Source organism: Staurois parvus, unplaced genomic scaffold, assembly GCF_062004578.1.
Source record: "Staurois parvus isolate SC_StPar_1 unplaced genomic scaffold, SC_StPar_1.0 ptg000354l, whole genome shotgun sequence".
Lineage (NCBI taxonomy): Eukaryota > Metazoa > Chordata > Amphibia > Anura > Ranidae > Staurois > Staurois parvus.
In genome coordinates, this window is record NW_028318150.1 from 2,703,314 (window position 1) to 2,730,329 (window position 27,016).

The 27,016-nt window shown below is 41.6% G+C and overlaps 1 protein-coding gene and 1 long non-coding RNA gene across 3 annotated transcripts in view; one reads left to right on the forward strand and one right to left on the reverse strand.

The window, feature by feature from the left end:
- REEP5 (receptor accessory protein 5) overlaps positions 1–27,016 on the forward strand; it is a 58,432-nt gene that overhangs the window by 4,547 nt on the left and 26,869 nt on the right. Inside the window, exons 1-2 of one of the 2 annotated variants that reach the window (XM_089684732.1) lie at positions 19,207–19,267; positions 19,695–19,788. In XM_089684732.1, the coding sequence (XP_089540858.1) occupies positions 19,246–19,267; positions 19,695–19,788 (116 nt within the window). In that variant the 5' untranslated portion in view covers positions 19,207–19,245. Of the gene's footprint in view, positions 1–19,206; positions 19,268–19,694; positions 19,789–27,016 lie in introns of those variants that run through there. The other variant, XM_089684733.1, reaches the window with a different exon arrangement.
- Positions 274–26,870, reverse strand: LOC149456609 (uncharacterized). The gene is made up of 2 exons (XR_016313843.1): positions 26,793–26,870; positions 274–838 (listed from the first exon to the last, which is right to left on the reverse strand). It is a non-coding gene; the product is annotated as an uncharacterized LOC149456609 (long non-coding RNA).

The window sequence follows — 27,016 nt, forward strand, 5'->3', positions numbered from 1 at the left end:
CCCGGTGGTGTTGGTGGAAGCTGTGGTTACTGCTTGCTCCTAGATTGGAGTGACTGACTTCAGCTTCCACAGCCTTTTCCACTCCTATTTGTGTAATCCAGGGGTGTCCATCCTTCCTACTTTCCCGGGCCACATTAGAAGCAGAGGAATGGTCTTGGGCCACACATAAAATACACTCACAATAAGGATAGCTGAGGAGCAGAAAAGTCAGGCAGATCACACGTTAATTATCACTGATATAGATAATGTACCAATCTGAGTAATAAAACTGCATTTGTTTTGTAATTTTTTATTATTATTATTATAAAAGTAAGAGAGCAACATAGAACTAGTGCGATATTTGACACTGATAAATGCATCAATATCTGGTTCCCTGGATGTAGTAGCATTTCTCAAAGTGCTCATCAGATATTTTGGTTCTAATTTTTCCCTTTTGTGTGTCTCATCCTTGAAATTAATTACTCACAAACATAGGTGCTGCCAAAAACTGATGACATGAATAAGGCGTGATTGTGAAGAGAGGGAGATTTTTCCTGGGAAGTTAATACTTTTAAAAGTCCAGTAAAGAGTCGCTGTCAAATTTTTCTTGGACACACGTGTTCATTAATGTAAAGCATTTTTACAAACATTTTAAAAAATCAACATTTTTAGGTAATTTTATGATTTTGTGTTTGGCCGCATTCATAGCCATCTTGGGCCGCAGGCTGGACACCCCTGGTATAATCTAACAAGACCAACCTTTGTAAAGTTTACTGTTTTCATTTCTATCTGGAGCACTGTTTGCAGATTAGGTGTCAATCTTTGGTCTTCAGTTGTCTTGATTGCAGACCAGGCTTGTCTGAAAATTGTCAAAAAAAAAATCAGGAAATTCTATGCTAAATATATTTTTGTTTAAAAAACAAATGGTTGAAAAACTGTATATTCTAAAGAATGTAATTTAAAGTGGTACTAACCCCACATCAGTAAAATCAGTCTGTATATGCAGTAAAGCATGCTTGATATGCTCACTGTGTAACCTAAGGGGTTAATCATCCACATTATGTAAAAAGGCTGTTCAATCCTGTCTTCTCTGATCCTCCCCTTCTTTTAATGTCTCCAATCCATCTGCTGATAGTACAGAGCTCTAGGGGTCACTCTGTGCATGCTTCGTTTAGTGTGTATGGCTAGAGAGGTTTTTTTTTTTTTTTTTTCCTTTGGGTGGGTGCATGTGATCAGCACAGGAACAATCGGCACTGTCCAGACAGAGGGTGAGGGGTTATGCAGCCTCATAGGACAGTCATAGCAGAATGAAAACTCCTCTTACAAGCTTTAACCAGTGCTTAGCTGAATACTGATAGAAGTCACAAGACTGCTATATACTGCTGATGAGAAAAGGTATTTTAGCAGTTTATATTTACTACAATAATTGCATTTTCATGTTCTGTTTATCGTGGGAGACCAGATATAGTGAATGTAGAGACATGGGTTTAGTAACACTTTAAGTCTTTTGAAGAGATTTTCTTTCATTCTCTGTGTTGCAGAAACAGCAGTATGGAAGTGAGGGAATTCTTAGGGCAGCCATACACTGTACAATCAGTCTGTACAGTCTCCTTTTTAGGGATTGTTCAGGCGGACGCTGACAACCATAGTCTTAGGCCGCCAGTTGCTTCGTACAGGCCACCATTCATGTTAATAGACTTGATGCCTGCATTCACCATCTGGCAGCTTAAGCCACATATCAAGGTTCTCATTCTTGAACTAAGATTGTCTGAATGAGGTCTTAGATAAGTGTGAATTATGTAATAGAAATACAAACTAACAGTCAATTAATCCAAAAATTGGCAGGCCTTTGCACTACATAGTTGATAGTAGATCTAACAGAGATTATATAGTGTATGGTCAGCTTCTGTTGTCCTCACTTGAACATGTCCCCGTTGTATGATTTTTCCTTCCTATTTCTATTCTCAAAATTATTTTTTTTTCCCCCCCTTGACGTTCCATTTTTCCCAGTACTGATAGTTAGTGAATATTGTTATCCAGGGACACAGACCGCAGTAAAAACCTTGGATGGATTTTTACCAGTCTATTCAAAACTGGAAAGAAAAAAAATGGATACCTTTTTAGATACATTTCAAAGCTGAGCTCCACCCAAAAGGGGAAATTCTGCTTTAAAGACTGGTCCCCCACTCCCTGTTACGGATTGGCACCTTTGAGGAGCAGGTATCTGAAATTTACAGGTACTCGCTCGCACTTCCACTGCGATCACCTAGGCGATCGGAAGCGGACGTTGTCAAACCCCTCTCCCCATAGTCTGGCACACGTGACAGGTCCCAGAAGACTACGGGGCCATTCACAAAGCGCAGTGCTACCCATGCATGTGTAGTGGGCACCCAGCTGTGAAGCTGCAATCTGTCACAGCCATTTGTCCACACTGAAGATGCCAATGCCAGGAACACAAGATGGCTGGTGAAACAGGATGTGGGACAGACACCGCGGAATCGTGGGACAGGTAAGTGGCTGTTTTTTAAAAGTCAGCAGCTACAGTTTTTGTAGCTGCTGACTTTTTTATTTTATTTTATTTTTTGCAGTTTCACTGGAACTCCGCAACAACTGTGCTTTCAGCAAAAACTAGGTATAGCTATAGGTAGCATGCTTGGCACCCTAAGGCAGTGCATGAGGGTGTGCTTAGCTGAGAAAAATGTATCCACTCCTCCAGATGAAGAGAAAATGCCCATGAAAACCAGGGGTGTATGAAATTTTGGCCTAGGTCAGAAAGCAACTAAAGAAATGGAAATTAAAGGTTAAATGCGTAAATAAACCTTCGTATCTATTATTAAATAATGTAATGTTGATTTGAGGGAGTTACAATCGGCATCTGTAGCATAAAGGTAAAGCTCTGAAATAGCGATATGATTCTTGCACGGAATATAGTTGACATGGAAAGGAAAATAAATTTTGTTTAAATACTTAAAAGTAGAGCATCATGTTAAAAACACATGATGTGTATGAGCCATAAACCTTTCCTTAGGGCTATCCAGCAGTCTCTGTGGCCTGTTCATATATACAGACGTGTTTCAGTGTATGATATTGTGTTTTGCTGGGTTTCCCACCAAGTTCTACTAATGCCAGTCTTTGTTCAGTCGCAACAGAGTGCTGCTTCTGTAGATAACAGCATCTTATTCTGATTGAAGCAAAGTTTCACCCAAAGAGGATCAAAATCAGGTACCCACTCCCACTTCTGCTTTGACCGCCTAGGCCACGGGTGTCAAACTGGCGGCCCTCCAGCTGTTGCCAAACTGCAAGTCCCATAAGGCATTGCAAGAATGACCATTACAAGCATGACTCCTATGACTCCCATGACTGTAGTTGCCAACTTTTAATAAACAGACACTCTCCGGTCCATGAATCCGGCAATGTCCTCACTCGAGACACCATGGGACTTGTAGTTTTGCAACAGCTGGAGGGCCGCCAGTGTGACACCCCTGGCCTAGACGATCAGAAGGCAAAGTTCTCCCACAGTGGGCACCCACTGTGAATTCGCAAGAAGACAGGGAAAGGGCGTCTCGAGTGAGGACATTGCCGGATTCATGGACCGGAGAGTGTCTGTTTATTAAAAGTTGGCAACTACAGTTTTTGTAGCTGCTGACTTTTTAATAAACACAAAAATGTTTGGAGCTCTTCTTTAGGCAAGAACATTTCATACTATTGAGAAAGCTATTCTTCACAAAGCACGGATGTAGGCATGTGATATGGCAGAGAGAGATGAGCAAGTGTGATAATCTTCACTTGCAGAGTCATGAGGATGGTTAGCAGAAGGGTGAAAATTGGGTTTTTCTCAGCTTTTATGTTTAATTGCATTTGCAGTTGAAGAAATTTTATCATTTTTGCCAATTAGAGCAATATGGTGTCTTGTTTACTCAATGATTGCATTAGGGCACAGTAATCTGCAGTACAGGTCCCTGCGCTTTGTCACCTTCTGCTTACATTAGATAAAGTTAAAGTGGTTGTAACCCTAAAAAACACAAATCAATCGGATCCTGCAGTTGAATAGATTTTACCTTTTACTAAGCATTTGAGCTTAGTTTGGTATCTTGAAGCAATCTCCTTCTGCAGAAATCCCCCCTGCTCTTCTGAACAGAATAAATCCGGCACAAGCAGAAAAATAGTGTCGCCATTCCTTCTCCTGTGAGTGACAGGATATGCTGAAGGTGAGACCAGCATGAGCCTCCATGTAATACACTGCAAAGGGGTGGGGGAGCGGGTGTCCTCTCCCTGCTGGTCTCTGCCTTCACAAAAATCGAGAACTCAGCAGCAGTGATTTAGGACATAGATCGGCATCACTTCAGTAATGCTGTATTTATCTAGGTAAGGATTCCTAGGATTTTCAACATTAACCCCTTCCTACCAGCTTTCTCCTGATTAGCACAGATCATGTGCTGTAAGCAGAGCTGACATAGTCACTGGCACCTGTGTATTTGTCACTTCTATGGTAGTGAGCTCTATAGAACCACAGCTTGGGGTTCCCCAGGGCGCGGAGTCTAAGCCCCAGCCTGCTTGTTCACCAGTGCTCCTGATGGTGGGGATGGACTTGCAGCAGGCTGGGACCAGGACGCATCCCCCAGGTACACCCAGCTGAGGTGGAGGAGACCGCTAACGAGAGCAGAGTGTAAGGGAGAAGACACAGGGAATCCAATGGGCAAGCCGAGGTCAGGACAGGCAGAAAACTAGCAAGGTCAGGAAGGAAGCCGGGGTCGGTACACAGGTAGACAACACAGGAGCTCCAACAACATTGCTCAGGCAATGTGGCCCAGTCTGAGCACATGTTAAATAGACAGGCAGACAAGGAAGTGGGACAGGAAGTGATGAAAGGGAAGGACATAAAACCCAGGGAATGGCAGACAACACCCACAGGTGAGCTCAGACAAACCACACGTGTGAAGGAATCAAGAGCAGCAAAGAGGTAAGAGTGAACACACAAGAGGCTGCAAGCTAACTTGTGACAGTATTCCCGATTGTACTCAGGAGACGCTCGCAGGTATAGAGATGTCAGATAGCTGTGCACGTTCTTGAGCCGAGGCTGGAGACTGTATAACTGAGGGATTGTGTGACATCACATCTCCGCTTACTATTCTCTGGTCCTAAGCCACGCCCACAGACCTGCAGTTTTTGGAGGGCTGAGACAAGCTAAGAGAGCATTTTTTTTTTTTTTTTGGTACACTCACAGCTGTTTGTATGTTTACATTACAATGTATTCATTTATGGCAAAAAGTAATTTTTTTATATATATATTTAGCTTTACAGCCACTTTAAAGTATTCTCTGCATGAGGGTAAAAACCTTCTGTGTGCAGCATCGCCCCCAGCCCCCCTGATACTCACCTGAGCCCCCTCTCGATCCAGCGATGTGCACTGGAAGCTCAGCTGTCCCGGGACTCCCTCTGCTCATAGGCTGAAACAGAGCGGGAGCCATTGGCTGCCATTGTTAATCACAGCCAGTGAGCCAATTAGAGAGGGCTCCGTGTGTGAATGGACACACGGAGCAGCGGGTGCTCCCATAGCAAGCTGCTTGCTGTGGGGGCAACTGACAGGAGGAAGTGGCCAGGAGAGCCTTCGGGGGACCTGAGAAGAGGAGGATTCAGACTGCTCTGTGCAAAATCGCTGCACACTGCAGGTATGTATAGACTTGTTTTTTTTTTTTTTCCTTTAAAAAAAAAAACAAGCCTTTAGAATCACTTTAACAATTTCACTTCTTTGTAACTATTTTCTATTAAAGTAGATCTGTAGTCATAGCAAACACTTATTTTAGAATATCCTGCACACTAGCTTTTTTTTTTTTTTTTTTTTAAGCTTCCAGAAGCTATTATGAGCATTTTTTCTGCTGTTAGACGCTAATAGTGTTATCCTGTGTGTCCATGCACACTATTTTATGCTAGAAGCCTTTTTAAAGCTTCAGCGTTTAGGTGCAGAAAAATAATTGTTTTTGTAGGAGTTTTGGGAGTGTTTCCCCAGTAGAAGAAATACGCTAAACACTGCAAAACATTCTAAACTTTTTTTTTCAAGCTTTTTTTTTTTTTCTTCATGTACTGTAAAAGCCACAAATAAAATGAAGATGCTCCTAAACGCTACTGGATGCTACTAAAATGCTAGTAAAAGCCGGTACAAAAACGATATCAGTGTTTTACATCCAGTTTTTTTTTATATTTCTAGTGTTTCTTATAAATAACACTAGTGTGCATGTAGCCTTTATGTTGTGGGTGCTGCCTGTCTGCTGGCCACCTCTTTCCATAACTTCCTGTATTCCCTGCATTTGCAGCTTCTCTTCTGGTGTTTACTTTCCATTTCTAAGGAATAGATATTCCATGGTGCCTTGCTAACTGCATGCAGTAATTCCACCTCCTGACACTCCTCTCTCAGTACTCTCAGTACCTCTGCAGTTCAGAAGGCAGGTCCTGTGAAATGTGTGACACAGCAGTGCCTACTTACAGTGCATAGTAAGGCCCCATGTACACGGGATGTTTCTGAATGATGGAAACTGACTGCTGGAAAACGTAGTCTGTTTAGCTGCGTTTGCATACCATGTTTATGTGCGTTTGCTTTTAGAAGAGTTTTTTTTAAAGATAAGCACAGGAGAACCTCCCAAATGCCCAGAATGCACTGACAAGTGGTAAATTATTACCTATGTCAGACCGTTTAAGAGAAATACAGAGAGTAGAAGCAGAGACAGCAGTATATGTTAAGATTAGCTTAGGTGTGAGTTGCTCATTAACATTTCTTTTGTTTCCAAGGGTGGGAAGGTGTCTGGTGGAATGAGTCATTAAGGCCACCTGGCAGGTGGTCTTTATGAGGAATTTGAGGTGTGAATGGTGATTAACATATCTTTTGTTTCCAAGGATGGGAGAGGTCTGAGGTGTGAATTGGTCATTACAATGTGTGACAAGCTTGGTAGAAGCATCCTGTGTTCAGTGTTTTGTCCATCTGAGTACCTTGTATACGCTTTGCATGCATTTTTCATGATGAAAAAAGGCTCTGGACAGCATCGGGAACTGGAAGAGTTAAAAAAAAAAATTTGCAAACGCTTATAAACGCGATTTGCCACGTTTAGCTGCGTTTACAAGCGTATTGCGTTTGAAACGCTGATAACATCGACGTCTGAACGCAAGTTTGTTGTGTTCAAAAAAAGACTGTAAACTCAACTGCCTGTAAATGACTGTAAATGAAGATGTATACATGGACACATAGGAAAACATTAGGGAGAGTTTAGAGTTATTGTGCTGAAAAAAAACGCTGAACAGCTCCTAAATGTGAGTTTATCAGCTGCAGTGTACATGAGCCCTAAATATGTCACAGAATTCAAGGACGTTTGAGTGGGGATCTTCATAAAGTAAGTTTAAAAACTTGAAGATATTTCAGAATAATAGGACTAGCACAATGTAGAAGTGAATATACGATTTAACATCTTGACCATTATACAGTGGGGATCGAAAGTTTGGCCACCCCAGCTAAAAATTTGTATTAATGTGCATAAAGAAGCCAAGGAAAGATGGAAAAATCTCCAAAAGGCATCAAATTACAGATTAGACATTCTTATAATATGTCAACAAAAGTTAGATTTTATTTCCATCATTTACACTTTCAAAATAACAGAACAAAAAAATGGCGTCTGCAAAAGTTTGGGCACCCTGCAGAGTTAATATCTTGTACTGCCCCCTTTGGCAAGTATCACAGCTTGTAAACGCTTTTTGTAGCCAGCCAAGAGTCTTTCAATTCTTGTTTGAGGTATCTTTGCCCATTCTTCCTTACAAAAGTCTTCCAGTTCTTTGAGATTTCTGGGCTGTCTGTCACGCACTGCTCTTTTAAGGTCTATCCATAGATTTTCAATTATGTTGAGGTCAGGAGATTGTGAAGGCCATGGCAAGACCTTCAGTTTACGCCTCTTGATGTAATCCCCCGTGGATTTCGAGGTGTGTTTAGGATCATTATCCATTTGTAGAAGCCATCCTCTCTTTAACTTCAGCTTTTTCACAGATGGCATCAAGTTACCATCCAAAATTTGCTGAAATTTTATTGAATTCATTTTTCCTTCTACTCGTGAGATGTTCCCTGTGCCACTGGCTGCAACACAACCCCAAAGCATGATTGATCCAACCCCATGCTTAACAGTTGGACAGAGGTTCTTTTCATTAAATTCTGTGCCCCTTCTTCTCCAAACGTACCTTTGCTCATTCCGGCCAAAAAGTTCAATTTTAACCTCATCGGTCCACAGAACTTGTTTCCAAAATGCATCAGGCTTGTCTATATGTTCATTTGCTAAGTTCAAACGATGATTTTTGTGGTGAGGACGTAGAAGAGGTTTTCTTCTGATGACTCTTCCATGAAGACCATATTTGTACAAGTATCTCTTTATAGTGGAATAGTGTACCACAACTCCAGTGTCTGCTAGATCTTTCTGGAGGGATCGTGCAGTCAAACGTGGGTTTTGAATTGTTTTTCTCACAATCCTGCGAGCTGTTCTGTCTGATATTTTCTTGGTCTTCCAGATCTTGCTTTAACTTCCACTGTTCCTGATGACTGCCAATTCTTAATTACATTCCAAACAGAGGATATTGACATCTGAAAACGCTTTGCTATCTTCTTATAGCCTTCTCCAGCTTTGTGAGCGTCAACTATTTTCAGTTTCAGTTTTCTAGACAACTGCTTAGAAGAACCCATGGTGCTGATTGTTGGGGCAAGGTCAGATGAGTCTGGGCATTTAAAACCTTTGAGATTGACATCACCTGGTCTTCCCAGACGATGATTGAGAACAATCCATGACACTGGCAGGTCTCAGCTTGGCAAAGGGGGCAGTGCATGCTATAAATTCTGCAGGGTGCCCAAACTTTTGCAGACCCCATTTTTTTGTTTTCTGTTATTTTGAAAGTGTAAATGATGGAAATAAAATCTAACTTTTGTTGACATATAAGAATGTCTAATCTGTAATTTGATGCCTTTTTGGAGATTTTTCCATCTTTCCTTGGCTTCTTTATGCACATTAATACAAATTTTTAGCTGGGGTGCCCAAACTTTCGATCCCCACTGTATATGCTTTAGGCTTCTTGCACACTGCAGCTGGAAAATGCTCAGTATAGCATTTTTTACTGATCTAAAATGCAGCTCATTGTTTACAATGTGCCTGTATACAAAGGCATGTAAACAAGCACTGCGTACTGTTCAGTAAAAAAAAAAAAAAAAAAATACAGAAATATGAGCTGCCGGTCAGTACTCAAAGTACACACAAATATGTTCCTCTGATATTTTTCAAGATTGTGATGTTTCATTCAAATGTGCTATATGGTGATGTTTGCTGCTAAAAAAAAAACCTTATCCGATGTATTTTAGTTGGATGTTGTTTTTAACTTTTGGTATAATTGAGTACTGCTTGGACCTTGAAGAAGGGGACATACCCTGAAAGCTTGTCCTCAAAATTGTATGTTCGTGCAAATAAAAAAAGTATCATGTCAGTGATATCACGTCAGTACTCAATTGTTTCTGTTGCAAGTGCACTAATACAGCTACAATCACCTCAAGCAAGCAAGATGGTATAATTCAGTGGTGGGAAACCTTTTTTTTCAACTGAGCCAAATCTCGCCAAAACCACGATTGAAATTTATTTTGAGAGCCACATTTTTAAAACTGAAAATACATCTCCCATATAGTAATTCATCCCCCATATAGTAATTCATCCCCCATATAGTAATTCATCCCCCATATAGTAATTCATCCCCCATATAGTAATTCATCCCCCATATAGTAATTCATCCCCCATATAGTAATTCATCCCCCATATAGTAATTCATCCCCCATATAGTAATTCATCCCCCATATAGTAATTCATCCCCCATATAGTAATTCATCCCCCATATAGTAATTCATCCCCCATATAGTAATTCATCCCCCATATAGTAATTCATCCCCCATATAGTAATTCATCCCCCATATAGTAATCCATCCCTCATAGTAATTCATCCCCCATATAGTAAGTCCCCCCCCCCATATAGTAAGTCCCCCCCCCATATAGTAAGTCCCCCCTGTGTCAATTCACTTACCTTTGCTCCGCGCGTTCCTCTCGCCGTGTTCCCGCGCCGTTCTGGTCTTCAGGGCGGACTGTGAGAGGAGAGGAGTTCGTCACGCTGCCCCGCCTACATCCTGGCTGCCCCGCCTACATCCTGACAGCTGCAGAGTCCTGACTTTTGGGGCGGCCGCCCGAGAGGAGGGAGGGGAGCGGGCGGCCGTCCGAGAGGAGGGAGGGGAGGTGAGGTGAGGGGGCGGCCGCCCTGCACACGCCCGTCCGAGAGGAGGGAGGGGAGCGGGCGCCCGGCACTCAGAAGAGCCGCATTTAAGCTTGTAAAGAGCCGCATGTGGCTCGCGAGCCGCGGCTTGCCGACCACTGGTATAATTAATGTAAGTTGTCTTACTGTTTGGGGCACCTTAAAAGTCCATGTGAAAAGTGTTTTTTTGTTTTTTTTTGTTTTTTTACTCTTTTGGATGGGGTGCCCCAAATATTTCCTGGTCAAACTCTCCTTTTTATATATGTTTTCTATACACACAAATATGCACAAATGCCATGCTTCCTGCTTGTGTGTGCATACTCTCAAGCGCCTGGGTATAGGTGTGTTGTTGGTTTTTTTTTTTGCCTGTCCTTGATCTGGTGAGATATCGTCTTCTAAGCTGCAAATCTTGCAGTGCAGGCTTTCCATTCAGCTCTTTGGAGAGTGTGTACAGCATGTAGTACCAGTTTTGCATAGGATTGAATAGGGTGTACACAGAAGATCTCTGGGCTGTGGACAGGTGGGTACCAGACTGTTGAGAGGCTACAATAGAAGTGTAATTTGTGTGCTTGAATTCCTGAAATAAACAATATACTGGCATCCGTAGCTCCACAAAATAGCTGCAGGTATACGATGCAGCAAAATAAAATTGTGAACATAAGAATTAAACAATTTGGATCCTCCAGTATGTGCTGATTTTGAGTTGATTGGGTTTTCCAGATGAAACTTGAGAGATTGATAGCTTCAGGTTCTTTCACTCTGATCTCTCTGTTTTTGTATTTGCTTTTAGAGCTCCCAAGAATTTGGGAAAAAAACTAAATGTACAGAAGACACATTTGTTCCTGCATATGTAATCTGGTGGCCAGTTTACCATGTGTAAAGATGCCACAGGAACATTTTTATGGTATTTTGAAGGGAAATATTGATTGGGTAAGATGGAAAACATGTATTGATTGCTGTTCATCTGGCTGAGATGAGAATTGTCAGCAGTCTCTGCCTGCACCATTCTCTTCCCTCTTCTCTCTCTGCTCTGTATGGTCTGTAGCATGGAACTTTGACCTTTCAGGTAATGGAATACTCTATTGCACTGAAGATCTGCTGCCCTAAGGGATACCAAACAGTTGGGGCCAATTCACACTTTGACATTCTTTCATTTAGCATACGTGTTTTTGTGTGCATTGCATTAAGGTAGCCAATCCTATTGAGTGGGCTGCCAACACACAAAAATGTCAGCACAATTGGACATGCACCATTTTTGTAGTGCAGCACGACACACATTAGGGCATTTCTGTGTGTTGCAGTGCTCTGCATTTCATGTGCATATCTTTAGAGTACCGCCACACCAAAGATGCACTAGGGCATTGGTGGCAAACCTATGGCACACGTGCTGCAGTGGGAACGCAGAGCCCTCTGTCGGCACACAAGCCAAGTCGCCCCAGCAGCTGAGCATCAGATAACAGCACACATAGGGGCCAATGTGCATGCTCAGAAAGGAGTAGCGGCGCCAGGCGATGACATCATGAGCTGTGACTCATTAGCTGCAACTCATCTGAGCTTTCGTGTGGCCGGTCAGTGCCCTGTCAAGGAGATATATATATATATATATATATATATATATATATATATATATATATATATACAGTCATGGCCGAAATTGTTGGCACCCTTGATATTTTTCCTGAAAATCAAGTATTTCACACAAAAAAGGTATTGCATTAACACATGTTTTGCTATACACATGTTTATTCCCTTTGTATGTATTGGAACAAATATAAAACAGAGGCAGAAAAGCAAATATGACATAATGTCACACAAAACCCCAAAAATGGGCTGGACAAAAGTATTGGCACCCTTAACTTAATATTTGGTTGCACACCCTTTGGAAAACATAACTGAAATCAGTCGCTTCCTATAACCATCAATAAGCTTCTGACACCTCTCACCCGGAATTTTGGACCACTCTTCCTTTGCAAACAGCTCCAGGTCTCTCTTATTGGAAGGACACCTTTTCCCAACAGCAATTTTAAGATCTCTCCACAGGTGTTCAATGGGATTTAGATCTGGGCTCATTGCTGGCCACTTCAGAACTCTCCAGCGCTTCTTTGCCATCCATTTCTGAGTGCTTTTTGACGTATGTTTGGGGTCATTGTCCTGCTGGAAGACCCAGGATCTTGGACGCAAACCCAGCTTTCTGACACTGGGCCCTACAGTGCGACCCAAAATCCTTTGGTAATCCTCAGATTTCATGATGCCTTGCACACAGTCAAGGCACCCAGTGCCAGAGGCAGCAAAACAACCCCAAAACATCATTGAACCTCCACCATATTTTACCGTAGGTACTGTGTTTTGTTCTTTGTAGGCCTCATTCCGTTTTCGGTAAACAGTAGAATGATGTGCTTTACCGAAAAGCTCTATCTTGGTCTCATCTGTCCACAAGACGTTTTCCCAGAAGGCTTTTGGCTTAAGTACATTTTGGCAAACTGTAGTCTTGCTTTTTTATGTCTCTGTGTCAGCAGTGGGGTCCTCCTGGGTCTCCTGCCATAGCGTTTCATTTCATTTAAATGTCGACGGATAGTTCGCGCTGACACTGATGCTCCCTGAGCCTGCAGGACAGCTTGAATGTCTTTGGAACATGTTTGGGGCTGCTTATTCACCATCCGGACTATTCTGCGTTGCAATCTTTCATCAATTTTCCTCATCCGTCCACGACCAGGGAGATTAGCTACAGTGCCATGGGTTGCAAACTTCTTGATAATGTTGCGCACTGTGGACAAAGGCAAATCTAGTTCTCTGGAGATGGACTTGTAACCTTGAGATTGTTGATATTTTGCCACAATTTTGGTTCTCAGGTCCTCAGACAGTTCTCGTCTCCTCTTTCTGTTGTCCATGCTTAGTGTGGCACAGACAGACACACAATGCAAAGGTTAAGTGAACGTCTCTCCTTTTTATCTGCTTTCAGGTGTGATTTCTATATTGCCCACACCTGTTACTTGCCCCAGGTGAGTTTACAGGAGCATCACATGCTTGTAACATTCTTATTTATCCGCAGTTGTGAAAGGGTGCCAATACTTTTGTCCAGCCCATTTTTGGAGGTTTGTGTGACATTATGTCGAATTTGCTTTCTTTCCTCCCTTTTTTTGTTTTGTCCCAATACACACAAAGGGAATAAACATGTGTATAGCAAAACATGTGTTAATGCAATACGTTTCGTGAGAAATACATGATTTCCTGGAGAAATATCAAGGGTGCCAACAATTTCGGCCATGACTGTATATATATATATATATATATATTTGGACTGGCTATGAGTTTTAATACATTCGTTTTTATTAGCACAAGATTTTAGCTTGTGCTGGTGGTCGGTGGCACTTTGCCCCCTCGTGCTAGTTGTCGGTGGCACTTTGCCCCCTTGTGCTGGTGGTCGGTGGAAGCTCTGGTATTCTGTTAATGTATGGGTTGTTTGTTCTAAAACAAAACCTCAGTATTCAGGTTTAATTGCAGTGTTGGCATTTTACTATAAATAAGTGGGTTTTGGGTTGCAGTTTGGGCACTCAGTCTCTGAAAGGTTCACCATCACTGCCCTAGGGGAAGGGGGATGGTGTTGGAGGAGATGCTGGTTATAGGATTATTTAGAGAACCCTAACTAATTTCTTGTGTATTATAAGTTAACTGGCAGGATCAGGCACCTTAAGGCAGTTGTATCATGTCTGGATGGCCATATTCTCTCTAGTGCCTAAAGACATTCTAAGCCAGGTCTGCTCATAGACATTACACAATGGTTGGTTACAGGCACAATCTGAGCCTCTTAAAGTAGAACTAAACCCCAACTCGCCTCAACCTTCCAGTGAAGGGTTGCATACCTTGCTGGCTGCTGTCTTCTTGTCTTGGGTTCTGGGTTTTCCACCACTTGATTGGAAGCAGGCAGGTAAGTTTGTATTATTGCAGAAAATACATATCTTCTCTCTTCTGTGATACAAAGTTGCCTGCTTGCAGTTTTCGAAAATTCAGGTATTGTTCCACTTTAAGTAAGAATGAGAGTTGGATTTACCTCTGCCGTGAGTTCACAGCATTTCCTTGGCATTCTCAAAGTGTAAACCTCTGGCCAAAAAGTTTACAAGTTTGCCCCAGAAATAAGAAATGGCCTAAAATTAAGTGCATAGCCTTTGCCCTGGTCAGCTGGAGGAATAACTACGCCCCTGTTCTTTAAAAGAGTGGGCTTACAGCAGCCATGTTGTCATTGTGTTGGAACAATACAGAGCATTGCAAGTTGTGTAGGGAGTGTGTGTTTTTATATTTTAAAATTTTGCCATTGGTTTTTGTTCCCAGTGTCCGTGCCACTTCCCATGACCTTCGTTTTGACAATAACTGCTTATTAGCACTAAAAATGGCAACAATTGAATAACCCAGATTCTCCTCCCAATGGAATTTTGAAATTTACTCAAGATTCCTAAAGAGGTTAACGAATTTAACCTACACCAGTTCACACATCCCTACCCTTAATTTGTAACCGAGTGTTTGTTTTTTTATTATTTTGTTTGTGTTTTTTTTTTTTTATTTTTTTTTTTTTTTTTTTGTTCCTTATTTTTTTGGGAGGCTAGCAAGGGTGTGCCTACCATTCAGTTGAACATGGGTCAGATCAAGCCCCCATCAAGTTGATAGTTTCTGTTCAGACTACAATTATAAAGGTTAGCCCAATAAACCTACTTATCCAAAGAAGGTGTTCAGTGTGTAGCAATAGTTGCACATAGTCTGATTTCAATTTGGGGGATTATGAGTTTTTAAAAGAAAATTATGTTTTAAAAAGGATTGGTCACCTAAATATTCCTCATTTTTTAGGCGTCATGCACACAGGATGTTTTCTTCACTCTCCTAGAAGCCTTTCCTCCTGGCAGCAGCATTTTGGCAAAAAAAACCCTGATGCTTGTAAAAGTGTGTAATGTGCTTGGACGAATTTAGCAGCGTCAAATGTTTGGGCATTAATTAAATTGGCCAGAATACATTTATTCTGGCCATCGAAATGAATAAATGATCAAGCGCTAAACGCATATGGCGGTAACGTGCGCTTGCATGCATTTAGAAGCATCAAGCATTTTTTTTCTGCCAAAACTTTGCTGCTCCTGGGCGCACTGGCAATGGGTTTTCATTCCTGCCATTAAACGTCTCTAAAAGTTTTTATGTCCGCATGAACACATAAGGCTAACATGCTTGGGAGTTGAGGCAGAAACAAGCCACCAAACACCCCTTGGAACAGTTGTAAAAACATCCAGTGTGCATAAGACCTTAAAGCAGTAAAACTTTAAAAAAAAAAAAAAAAAGCTGGGCTCCCTTCCCCTTCAGGTTTATGCCATTATGTGCGAGCACATTGATGTACTTGCCTTAGAAATGAATCCCTCCAGCAGCATGCTGTCACCGCTGCAGCGGCTTCCATCTTTCCCTGGCCTTCCTTCTGGGCTTATGGGCTCTGGCCGTTTGAATGATTGGGCCACGATGATGTCACTCCCATACATACAAGACCCACGGCCACGGCATGGCACTCTGCATTATAAACCATACTGTATGGCCGTGAATGCAGAGCTTCTCTGCGCATGTGCGGGTGACTTCCGTCGCCCATTGTGGATGCAAATATCTCCTGAATGTTGCACTTTTTAGGGGATATTCATTGTACTCACAGGTAAGCTTACCTATAGGTACAAGTGCACTCACAGGGTTAACTTCCACTATAAATCTAGAATTAGCATGGGAAAGGATTACACATTTCCTTGGCCACCCTCCTCTTCACTTGAGTGACAACTGAATGCTGTCCATCTGTAGCTCAGTAGTATCAGGATGATGAGAGGTGGATGATCAGGCTATGTTCTCAGTAGGATGTTTGTCCGCTGACCTTCCTCACTCACATAACTGGAGAGACCGGAGGCTGATGTGTACACCCAGTGAAGTACTTCTTTCCTTTTCTTCATCAAAGAATCTATTTGTACAGGAATTTTTTAATATGTTTGAAAATCTCTGATCAGACAAGTGTGTGCAGTATTCCATGTGGCCCAATAGTGAATTGCTAGGTGACAAAAAAGAGTAGTAGTTGCCATAAGCAAACTACCAAAGTAGCAAATCTTGGGTGTTTATTACCTACTTTGGTAGTTTGCTTCTGGCAACTACTACTCTCTTTGCTATATATCATTTTTTGGTTTACGCCCACACCATTATAAGGTGCGTTCTGTGAGCTCACTATTAGGTTACCCCGCCTTTTATATTTCATGGTATATTTATATTTTTGAATACTTGAATTGCTAGGTGACCCCTTGTTGCAAGCTGTGCTCAGTTTGGTCACCCTGCTTTCAGCTATTTGTCATGCAGAGGCACTCTTGCTCCTTGTGTTATATTGTGTCTTGTTATATTGTATTATTGTCAATTCTCTGTGATAGGTAGGACAGAGAGCTGGAGCTGCAAGTGGAATACTTGTCTATTCCTGCCAATAGACACGGCAGAACAGAGAAATGATTGCTTTGAACTAAAAAAAGCTTGTGTCTTTTGTTGATCAGGAAAAACATTTTTTTATGTTTTTGAAGAGCGGTGCAAGTTTGTGCACTATTCTTTATTTTAGAGACTAAACTTAAAACACTACTATACTCGTCAGTCATTGCAGTGTTGTAGTTTGAACATTGGGCAAAAAAAGCTAGAAAAAAAAATAAAGTTGTTGTAAAAGCTGAAGATTTTTACCTTCATGCATTATATGTAGGTAAACCTTTGTGTGCTGCTCCCCTCACAGTCCCCCTTATACTCACCTGAGCCCCCCCTCTCGATCCAGAGATGTCCACAGGAGCCTTGGCTGTCCCATGTCTCTCTCTCTCCTCATTGGCTGAGACAGCAGAACCATTGGCTCCCACTGTTGTCAATCACAGCCAGTGAGGAGGGACAGGGTTGAGCCACGTCTCTTTATTTCTTATGGACACATAGAGAAGGGCTTGGAAGTGAGCACACACCAATGCCCCCCATAGCAAGCAGCTTGCTATTGGGAGCACTGTCCAAGGGAGAGGAGCCAGGTGCGCCGGTGTGGGACCCGAGAAGATCAGGATTGGGGCTGCTCTGTGCAAAACCACTGCACAGAGCAGGTAAGTATAACGTGTTTGTTATTTAAAAAAAAAAAAAAAAAAAAAAGCCTGGTTCCAAATAGTTAAAATGGTTGTAAAGGCAGAAGATTTGTACCTTCATGCATTCTATGCATGAAGGTGAAAAACCTGTGTGCTGGCCCCCACTTAGAAGGGAACTTCCTCGTTTGGGTGGAGTTCTGCTTTAACTCTCAGATGGTGTATGCTATTATTTACAATTTACACTTTCATTAAGCTTTCCCTATACTTCTGGCACTCTGACAATAGATGTGCAGCTCTCCTGCACACAGGGCATCTTGTCCACCCCTTCTCTCACTTGTCTTGTCACAGGAAGCTTTGTTTTTTGTGAATGGTTCTCAAAATACAAAGTATTCTATGACTGGACAAAAGGAGAGGAGGGGCAGGAAAACAGGATGGCCTCTGTGCAAGAGCTGCAAGTCTCCTGTAGGAGCACTGGAAGTATAGGGAAAACTATACTATTAGTACTCACTGAAAGTGTAAATTGGAAATGACAGGCAGTGACCTGGGATGTGGAATGCACTTCCTAAGGCCCATGTACACGGGACACTTTGAACGATGGAAACTGACTGCTGGAAAACGTAGGTTAAAAACATCTGTTTAGCCGCGTTTGCATAATGCGTTTATGTGTGTTTTGCATTTAGAAGCTTGTTTTAAAGAGGAGCACAGGAGAACCTCCCAAATGCCCAGAATGCACTGACAAGTGGTAAATTATTACCTATTTCAGACTGTTTCAGAGAAATACAGAGAGTAGAAGCAGAGACAGCAGTATGCGTTGAGATTAGCTTAGGTGTGAGTTGCTCATTAACATTTCTTTTGTTTCCAAGGGTGGGAGAGGTCTTAGGTGTGAATTGGTCATTACAATGTGTGACAAGCTTGGTAGGAACATCCTGTTTTTAGTGTTTTGTCCATCTGAGTACCTTGAAAACGCGTTGCATGCATTTTTCATGATGAAAAAAGGCTCTGGACAGCATCGGGAACTGGAAGAGTTAAAAAAAATAAAAATAAAAAATAGCAAACTCTTCTAAACGCGGTTATCTGGTTGGTGTTTGAAACGCTGATAAAATTGACTGCTGAACGCAAGTTTTCTGTGTTCAAAAAAATGACAGTAAACTCAAATGCCTGTAAACAATTGTAAACGACGATGTGTACATGGACACATAGGAAAACAGCTCCTAAACGTGAGTTTATCAGCTGCAATGTACATGGGGTCTAAGAATTAAAGTGGAACTTTAATTTAAAAAAAAAAAAAAAATTTGAACCCATGGGCTTTTTAATACAGAAGTGACATTAACATATTAATAACATATTCTTACCTGCGTGTTTGCACTGTACACTGGGCTGTGCATTCACATCCCAGCGTACAATTTCTGCATATGCCAAGATGAATGAGCTCTCAATTATGTGTGAAAGTGACGTCATCTTGGCCCAGCCAGCCAAAGCAGCTGAAGATTGAAACCCTGAAGATGTCGGGGAGCTCCTACACCCCACATCACTGGAGTGGAGGGGAGTATAGTTCTGCTTTCCTGTATTTGTAACACAGTAACCTTTTTTGAAAGCTTTTCCTGGAGTTCTTCTCTAAACTCTGTTTCACAATGTGATTTAACAGACAATTCTAGGTCTTATAGGATTTTTATGACAATTATCCAATGATTTGTACGTCTCTTAGAAACCTCATTCTGTTTACATAGCGAGCAGCATATGTGAGTATGGCACAACAGCTGAAATTGTAAGTTGGGGAATGCTTGTCATATGCATGTGTGGGAGGGCAGAGAGGGAGGGGAACTTGGCAGTAGAAGAGTTGACGTGCACTCTGGGAAGCTTTAGCCAGACAGTCTGGAAGATGATTCGGTTCCTTGTAACAGGTAAGCAGCAAGACTGCATAGAGTGAGAGGTTTTCAGGCTTCACTAACAGCATTTAAGACCATTCTAAAATCTGATCAGTCTTTGTGGTCAATGAGCTTGTTATGTGTTTCTGCAGTAAAGTTTTATATGTGGAAGCATGTGCCAGCTCTGATTGGTAACGACTGCAGTTTGTTTCCTACAAATACTTTTTGTATTTAATAACTTGTTTTTAGCAGAAAGTTATTTCCTTTGTGATTCATGTCTCTTAGCAGTGAGAGTGTAGATTGGAAAACATGAGTAAGTATCGATTTATCCTTCCTGTAGTTGCTCAAGACCTTTCTGATGATACTTGTTTATGGTAGAAAGACTGTGGAGGGAATGAAAGTATCCAGATGATTGTATCTTTTGTTACTTAAATGATTTTTTTATTTTTTTATTCCCCAACAGGCATCATTGGCCTCTTAGCTGTGTACTTGGCGTTTGGATATGGAGCATCTCTTCTCTGCAACCTGATTGGATTTGCGTACCCAGCCTATGTCTCGTAAGTGTTCCCTGTCATATTTATATTACCAGCAGGTGTTAATATCTCTGATTCCGTAAAGTGTGTGTTTTATTTTTTAACTCTGTTATTTTGAAACTGGCCCTTTTTAAAAACTGAAACGGCCTAAACTTGACCAAAGGGAAGTGCTGACTTCTAGTACGGAGTGTCTTAGACATATGGTATATGTCTACAAAATGATGCTACGGAGTGTCTAGACATATCATATATGTTTACAGAGTTCCTCAAGGTACACAAGGGGCAGAAAGTCAAGAAACAGACGGAACATATGTCTCCCGGGTTGTGCAATGTCCCTACTGATATCTGTCGATAATGAACAACATAATACACTGTCTATATTTGATACTTGTTTATTAAATAATTTTGATCTCTCCTCCATCTTTTTAATCAGTTATTTATTTTTAAGATCATGTGTCTGTGTAGTTTATGCTGTTTACTCATTTATGTTTGTTTTGATCCCCCCCCCGTCATGCACTATAGCATATGCTTGTTTGTGCAAATAAAGAGATGTTGCAGTCACTTAAGATTCTTATGAACACGATAGTAATGATACTTGCACGTTTCTAGCCTCCTGGAGCATAATTCTGTGCATTGTACCTCAGGTATGGCAGATCAGTGCCAAGTTGTTCTCTCTCCTTTTTCCATTGAGTTTGCATAGCACACAATAGCGTGTCTGTCATTCCTGTAATCTAATCACCACCACTTGGTTTAGTATGGTAATAACGCTTTATCTATTACAGTATATTTGTGTAAAAGATGCTAAATGATGTCTGTGTAAGTGAACAGTTCTGTGTTCAGATCTTATTTCTGAAAACAGGTAGTCTTAGGGTCAGCATACACATTACAATCTATACATACAATCATCTCCTAGATCAGGGCTTAAAATCTCAAGTCCTGAGCTAGAATTACTCGCCACCAACAAACACACACAAACAGAGACACCTGTACACACACACACAGACATGTACATACACACACACACACACGTATACTCACACAGGCACGTGCATACACACAGATACATACAGACTCCTGTACGTACACACATGTACATACACGCAGACTCATGTACAGATACACACATATACATACACACAGGCACATGTACAATTGTACATGCATACACACACACATGAACACGTACACCACCCCCCCCCCCCACACACCCATAAAAAGTTGCAGTACTTCGTTGTTCACTCACAGATCTGGGTACTGCACTCTAGGGGGAGGCAGAGAGCACAGCACACACTCCTTGCTTTGCTTTCACTGCGCTCAGCTATTGAGCAGTCTGATGGCTCCCAGTGCCGATGACAGATCTGACCCGAGCTCCGAGCCTGCTCAACAAGATGACCCTGGGGGGGACACTCGCCCCACCATAATTTCCATTCGCCATTGGCGAGCAGGCGAGTGGAAATTTCAAGCCCTGTCCCAGATTGTAAGCTCTAACGAGCAGGGCCCTCTGTTTCCTCTTCTTCCAAATTGTATTGTAACTGTAATGTCTACCTTCTTTTTGTAAAGCTCTGCGCAAATGGCGCTGTATAAATCCTATATAATAATAACTTTACCCATTTACTATGTATTGATTTACCAATACTATGTAATATAGCAACCTACCTAATCTATCCAACCAATTTGTATCCATTGAGGCAGGCTTGTGCTTTTTCTCTCTGGTGCACAACCTGTGGCCCTTGGGTTCCCTTCAGACACTAATCTGTGCTTTCCTATTTCCCTGTTATGGCAGTGATTTCTAGCGGTCTCTTGTAATATGTCTTCAGTCTGTCTCCTGAAGCATGTGCCCAGGCTCCAACAACTCTTATAGCATAATAAATTCAAAATGAGTGTGCTGGTCAAGTAATAAACCTTTAAAAAAAAAAAAAAACAAGTTGGGACGTTTTGTAAAATCTATATAAAAATAGAAAGCAATGATTTGCAAATCTCACAAAGCAATATTTTATTCACAATGGAAACCATATCAAATGTTTAAACTGAGGAAATGTACCTTTTTGAAACATTTTGAAATTGATGGCAGCAACAAGTCTCAAAAAGGTGGGACAGGGCAACAAAAAGCTGGAAAAGAGGTACTAAAAAGGAAGAGCTAAAAGTACATTTTACAACTTAAGTTAATTGGCAACAGATCAGTAACATGATTAGGTATAAAAAGAGCATCTTGGCGAGTGGGCTCCAGCTCCTGTACCATATCTGCAGTCTCTGACCAGCTCTTGCACCTGCAAGTCTTTTATAGAGACTGCAGTCTGATATCTTATTCAAAACCTAAAAAAAAAAATCCGCACAAAGGATTGCATGCCTAATCAGAGATGAGAAGTGCCCCTGGTGCTAATGGCTGTGATTCAAGTTGAAATCTCCCAACCTCTGATTTTCCCCTGATCCCTGCAGTCATGATCCTTTTGTGTTAATAGAGCCGAGGGACCAGTCACAGGCATTCATCAAGAGTGCTGACTATGCCCGCCTATTTTGCACCATTTCTCCATTCATAGAAGTTATGTAGCTTCCATCAATGAACAATGATCTATGAATGGAGGACAGGCAGGTAAAGAAAAGTTAAAAAAAATTGATAGAAATAGTCAGATCAGGCGTTTGACCTAGGTTGCTGTCAGTGTTAGCATTAAGTGTTTTAAAGCGGTAGTAAACTCTAGTTAAAAAAAAGCTTACCTTAAAACGAAGCCCTCCAGCGGTGCGCTGTCACCACTGATAGGCCTTTCATCTTCGGTCCTTCTTACGGGTTCATGGGCTCCAGTGACTTGAATGGCCAAGCTGCAATGACGTCACTACCGCGCACTTTTTACAGCACACAGCTCTGCATGAACGGCATGGGCACGCCTTTCCTTCAGAACGCATTTGCCTTAATATAGGCTTACCTGTAGGTACAAGTTAAAAACAGACTTTTCTATGCCAATTAAAGCGGTAGTAAAAAGTGTCAGTGTATATAAGTTGGTTGTGCTCTGGACCCTACTGCAGATACAAACAACAAAAAATGCTCACATATACAGTATCCCCATGCAACTTGAAGAGTAGGAGAACTTATTTTGGGTTATTTTATGGTGGTGGGTCATGGTAATGGCAGCATATATACAGATAAAATTTAAAGCCGTAGTAAATGAATCGAAAAAGCCCTCTCCCCTGCTAGTCAATGACATAATGTGGTAGTATTCACCACATTATGAAAGACTTGCCTTAAAACGAAGCCCTTCAGCGGCACGCTGTCACCGAACTTCCTTCCGAGTTCACAGGCTCCAGCCTATTGAATGGCCGCGCTGCGATGACATCACTCCTGTGCATGCATACGGGAGCCACGATTGCAGCACAATGCCCTGAATGGATGACATACTCAGTATGCCGTCCATTCAGAGTGGAGTTTGCATGTGCCAGTTATGTCAACGGCTGCATAAACGGTGCACATTTTTTAGATACTCCTTATGCCTGCAGGTAAGCTTTATTATAAGTATACCTGTAGATACAGTACAAATCACCAAGCGGTGTTTACTACCACTTTAAAGCGTGATATTTTTTTACCTTTTGATACGTATGGGAAAAAAAAATACGAAGATATCCATTAATACTTTCAAATGAAGGCCCAATTTTTCCAGAACAGAAGAAGGTATAATTCACTTGGATACACTAGGGAGTTGTGATTATATTTACTAACATGTTTATACGTGCCAAAGTTGCAAAACTGGGTGCAGGAGTTGAGATTTGTTTTACCTTCCTCATTAAGGAGGTAAAGCTGTATTGGGCTCTATGCACAGTAGGAGCTGAAAAAACTGCTGACAAAACGCTGTATAAAAGATGCTCAATGTGAACTTTTTTTTTCCCCTGGAGTTTTTCCCTTTGTGTGCCAGCGTTTTGCAGTTTAGGTGGTTGTTAAGGAACAGGCTGGCAAATCGGCAGCCACGTCCTTAACAACCATAACTCATCAGCTGTTAGCAGGGTTCCCTACTGACAGCTGAATGTGAACAACAAAATTGCTGGCAATTTAAAATTTGAGGAAAAAAAAAAACCAGCGTGGGGGTCCCCCAATCCATACCATGATATATAAATTGTGGGTTTTTTTTTTTGGTTTTAATTTTTACATGCCAGACCCTTATCTGAACACGCAGCATACCAGACCATTATTCCACCATCTTCCCCTGAACCATACCAGGCCACATCCCCCCCCCCCCCCCCCAAGATCCTGTAACTACGCTGACAGGGGATGTGTCATCTGCTGTTAAGGATGTGGCCTCTATGGGAAAAAAAAAAAAAACTGCTGTAAACCGGCTCTTAGCAATGTTTAGGAGCTTTAAGTGTATTTTGTTTTTTTCTGCTGAAATATCACTCCCAAAAAAGTCTGTCCACTCATCCTTATTCTCAGAGTGCCCCCCATAGCAAGCTGCCTGCTTTGAAGGCACCTGTGTGGGCATGCTCCCAAGCTAGGCTGTGTGCGTCCATAGACTCTCACAGCATTGACTTAGCCCCATCCCCTGCTTCCTGCTCACAGAATTTGATTGACAGCAGCAGGAGCCAATGACTCCTGCTGTTCTCAAACCCTCCTGTGAATACAGGAAGAGGGGAGCAGAGCTGCTGCAGACAAGACAGTGCTGGACTGTCTGGACTTACTCGAGTAAGTGTTTTTTTTGGGGGGGGGGGTTTATTGGGGATTTTCGCTAATGAAAGGTTATTATCTTAATGCAGAGAATACAATAAGGTTAAGAACATTTTGCATTTAGAATCACTTTAAGGAAAGTTGTGTTTTTTTTTTTTTTCCCCCAAACAAAGTATACTTCCCATTTTTGCCACACTTCATCCCTGACCCCCAATCAATAGCTGCATTTCTGCCAAGTTGTTGCATGTTCAGCTTAAAGCAATGTTTATTTCAGTATTCCAGACTGGGAGTAGGTAAACTTTGGGTCATGGCTTCAATAATTCTATCAATTCTCCAACAGCACTAGCTGTTCATGTCGGGATGGAGGAACTGAAAGGGGCAAGTATACTTTTGTTTTAAATTGGCCTTTTTAAATACAAGCAGTAATACAAAGCTAACTTGTGTGTTCCTTGAAGAGCTCATTCTCACGGGAGCTCAGCCCCATATAACGTGAAGAGCCTGCTTACTTCTCTGTCCTAGTACTGAGCTGCATGCAGGCAGCCAATATAAGTGCATGGACTGTAGAGACTTCCCCACAGAGCTGACAGGTATGCAGGGACAGGTACACAGACCTAGATGCACAGGCCCAGCATCGGGGTCTGTACACCCTTTGTACCTTTAAAACTCTGTTTTACAGGTGAGTCTATACAGCAGATGCATGTATATTCACTTACATGGGCTGCCTGTAAACCGAAATGTAGACAAATGGCTCCCCATGCTGTATAGGGCCTGTGTAAAGGAACCCTAAATGTGATGACATTTTATTTTTTCCAAGTTAGCTAGCGTGATGTAAGTTCCTAAACATTTTATTTATATGGAGTTGTCACATGACAGCTCAAAGTAAAAAAATCAGTCTTGTAGTCGCAGTGTTGACTTTGCAAGTCAGTAGGCTGGAGGTATTTGGTTGCTTACTTATTTATTTTTGACTCTTTAATGCTAGTTTATATTCCCACTCAAAATGGGAATTGGCCTATCATTGTACATGCAAGGAAGAAAAAACAAAAACAGTTGCTTGAGCTGCGGTGAGTTCATGTGCCTTGTGATTATTACATAAGAGTTTGGTTAGACAGACTGAGACCTATTTGTACATGACCCCTTTAAATGTAGGTTGTTCATCTAGCCCAGGGGTGTCAAACTGGAGGCCCTCCAACTGTTGGGAAACTACGAGTCCCATCATGCCTCTGCCTTTGGGAGTCATGCTTGTAACTGTCCATCTTGCAATGCCTCATGGGATTTGTAGTTTGGCAACAGCTGGAGGGCCGCCAGTTTGACACCCGTGATCTAGCCCATACAGTATTTCTAAACAGATGACGGATGTTCTCTTGTCTGTTTTCGTAATTAGTTGTGTCTGATGTTAACACTGAGACGATACTCTGCTAATACCAGAAGAACAAATACACTTACTGTACTCACTGTTATGGGTTCTCTATCTTCCTCACCACTTTTGCCAAGATTTTATTAAAAAAATGTAGCTGTATTACTAAAACTTCTAACAAGTGAGATCCTACGTGCTCCAGCATTTTCCTGCCTGCTGGACATTTTTATACTTTTAATTTTTCATCACAATGACAAGGATCCCTTGGGCTTCGATCAGGCTGTTATCTCACTGATGCCATCTGTTCTTTGCTACAGCCAGTTGTGGGTCCTGTGCGAGGCAAAGGCTACAGCTTTACCTATAGTTTACAGCACTTGTGGCCGCATGAATGCATTGTGTTACTCAGAGCTCGTGGCACTTGAGTAATATTGAATGTGATCTGTACACACACAAAAAACCTCCATATACACAATCCTTTACCCACAGTTGATCCAGAGGAAGGCAAAAAAAAATAAAAAATAAAGCATGATCCAATTCACCAATGTGAGGGAAGGAAATTGCAGATTCCCCCCCTCCCCCCATGAGGCAGTTGGATATTCCTTGGATTAACTACTCCTGTCGTTTATAGTGTGCACCAAAATGAAAATTCTGCTGCCAAAACCAAAAATTCAGGATGCACTTGGCCAAAAACAGAAACAGACAGTTTTTAAATTAAAAAAAAAAAAATGTAATTAATGTGGCTGGCAATTTAGCATTGAAGGCACTAAGGGGGCATTTTTTTCAAGAAAGCCTGAGACGCGACTGCATGTATCAGCAGCATTATCGGCACCTTTTTTTCCTATCAACAAAATGCCAATAACTCATTTTCCGGCTGATATGTTTTGGCTGCCGATATATTGGTGTTTCCTTAGTTATTATCTATAAATATTAATATATATACAGTTCTATTTTGTGCATTTAAGAATTCATCCAGCTCTGCTGAGCTGGCCAGAACAATTTCTTGAGGAAGTTTTACATTTAAACGGCTCTTACTGTGAAGAAGCATTTCTGTATATGAAGGATACATTTCTTTTCCCCCTCCAGGCATGAAGACTGCCCCCTTGTCATCTGTAACCGACATAGAATAGTAAGGTGCTGTGCTGCTCGTGTTACAGAATACTAGTAAAATCCCATAAATGTGATAACAATCATACTCCATACACCACTTGTATACCAGTGTGATATTCTTAATAACTGCTAAATAATAAACCAAAAAA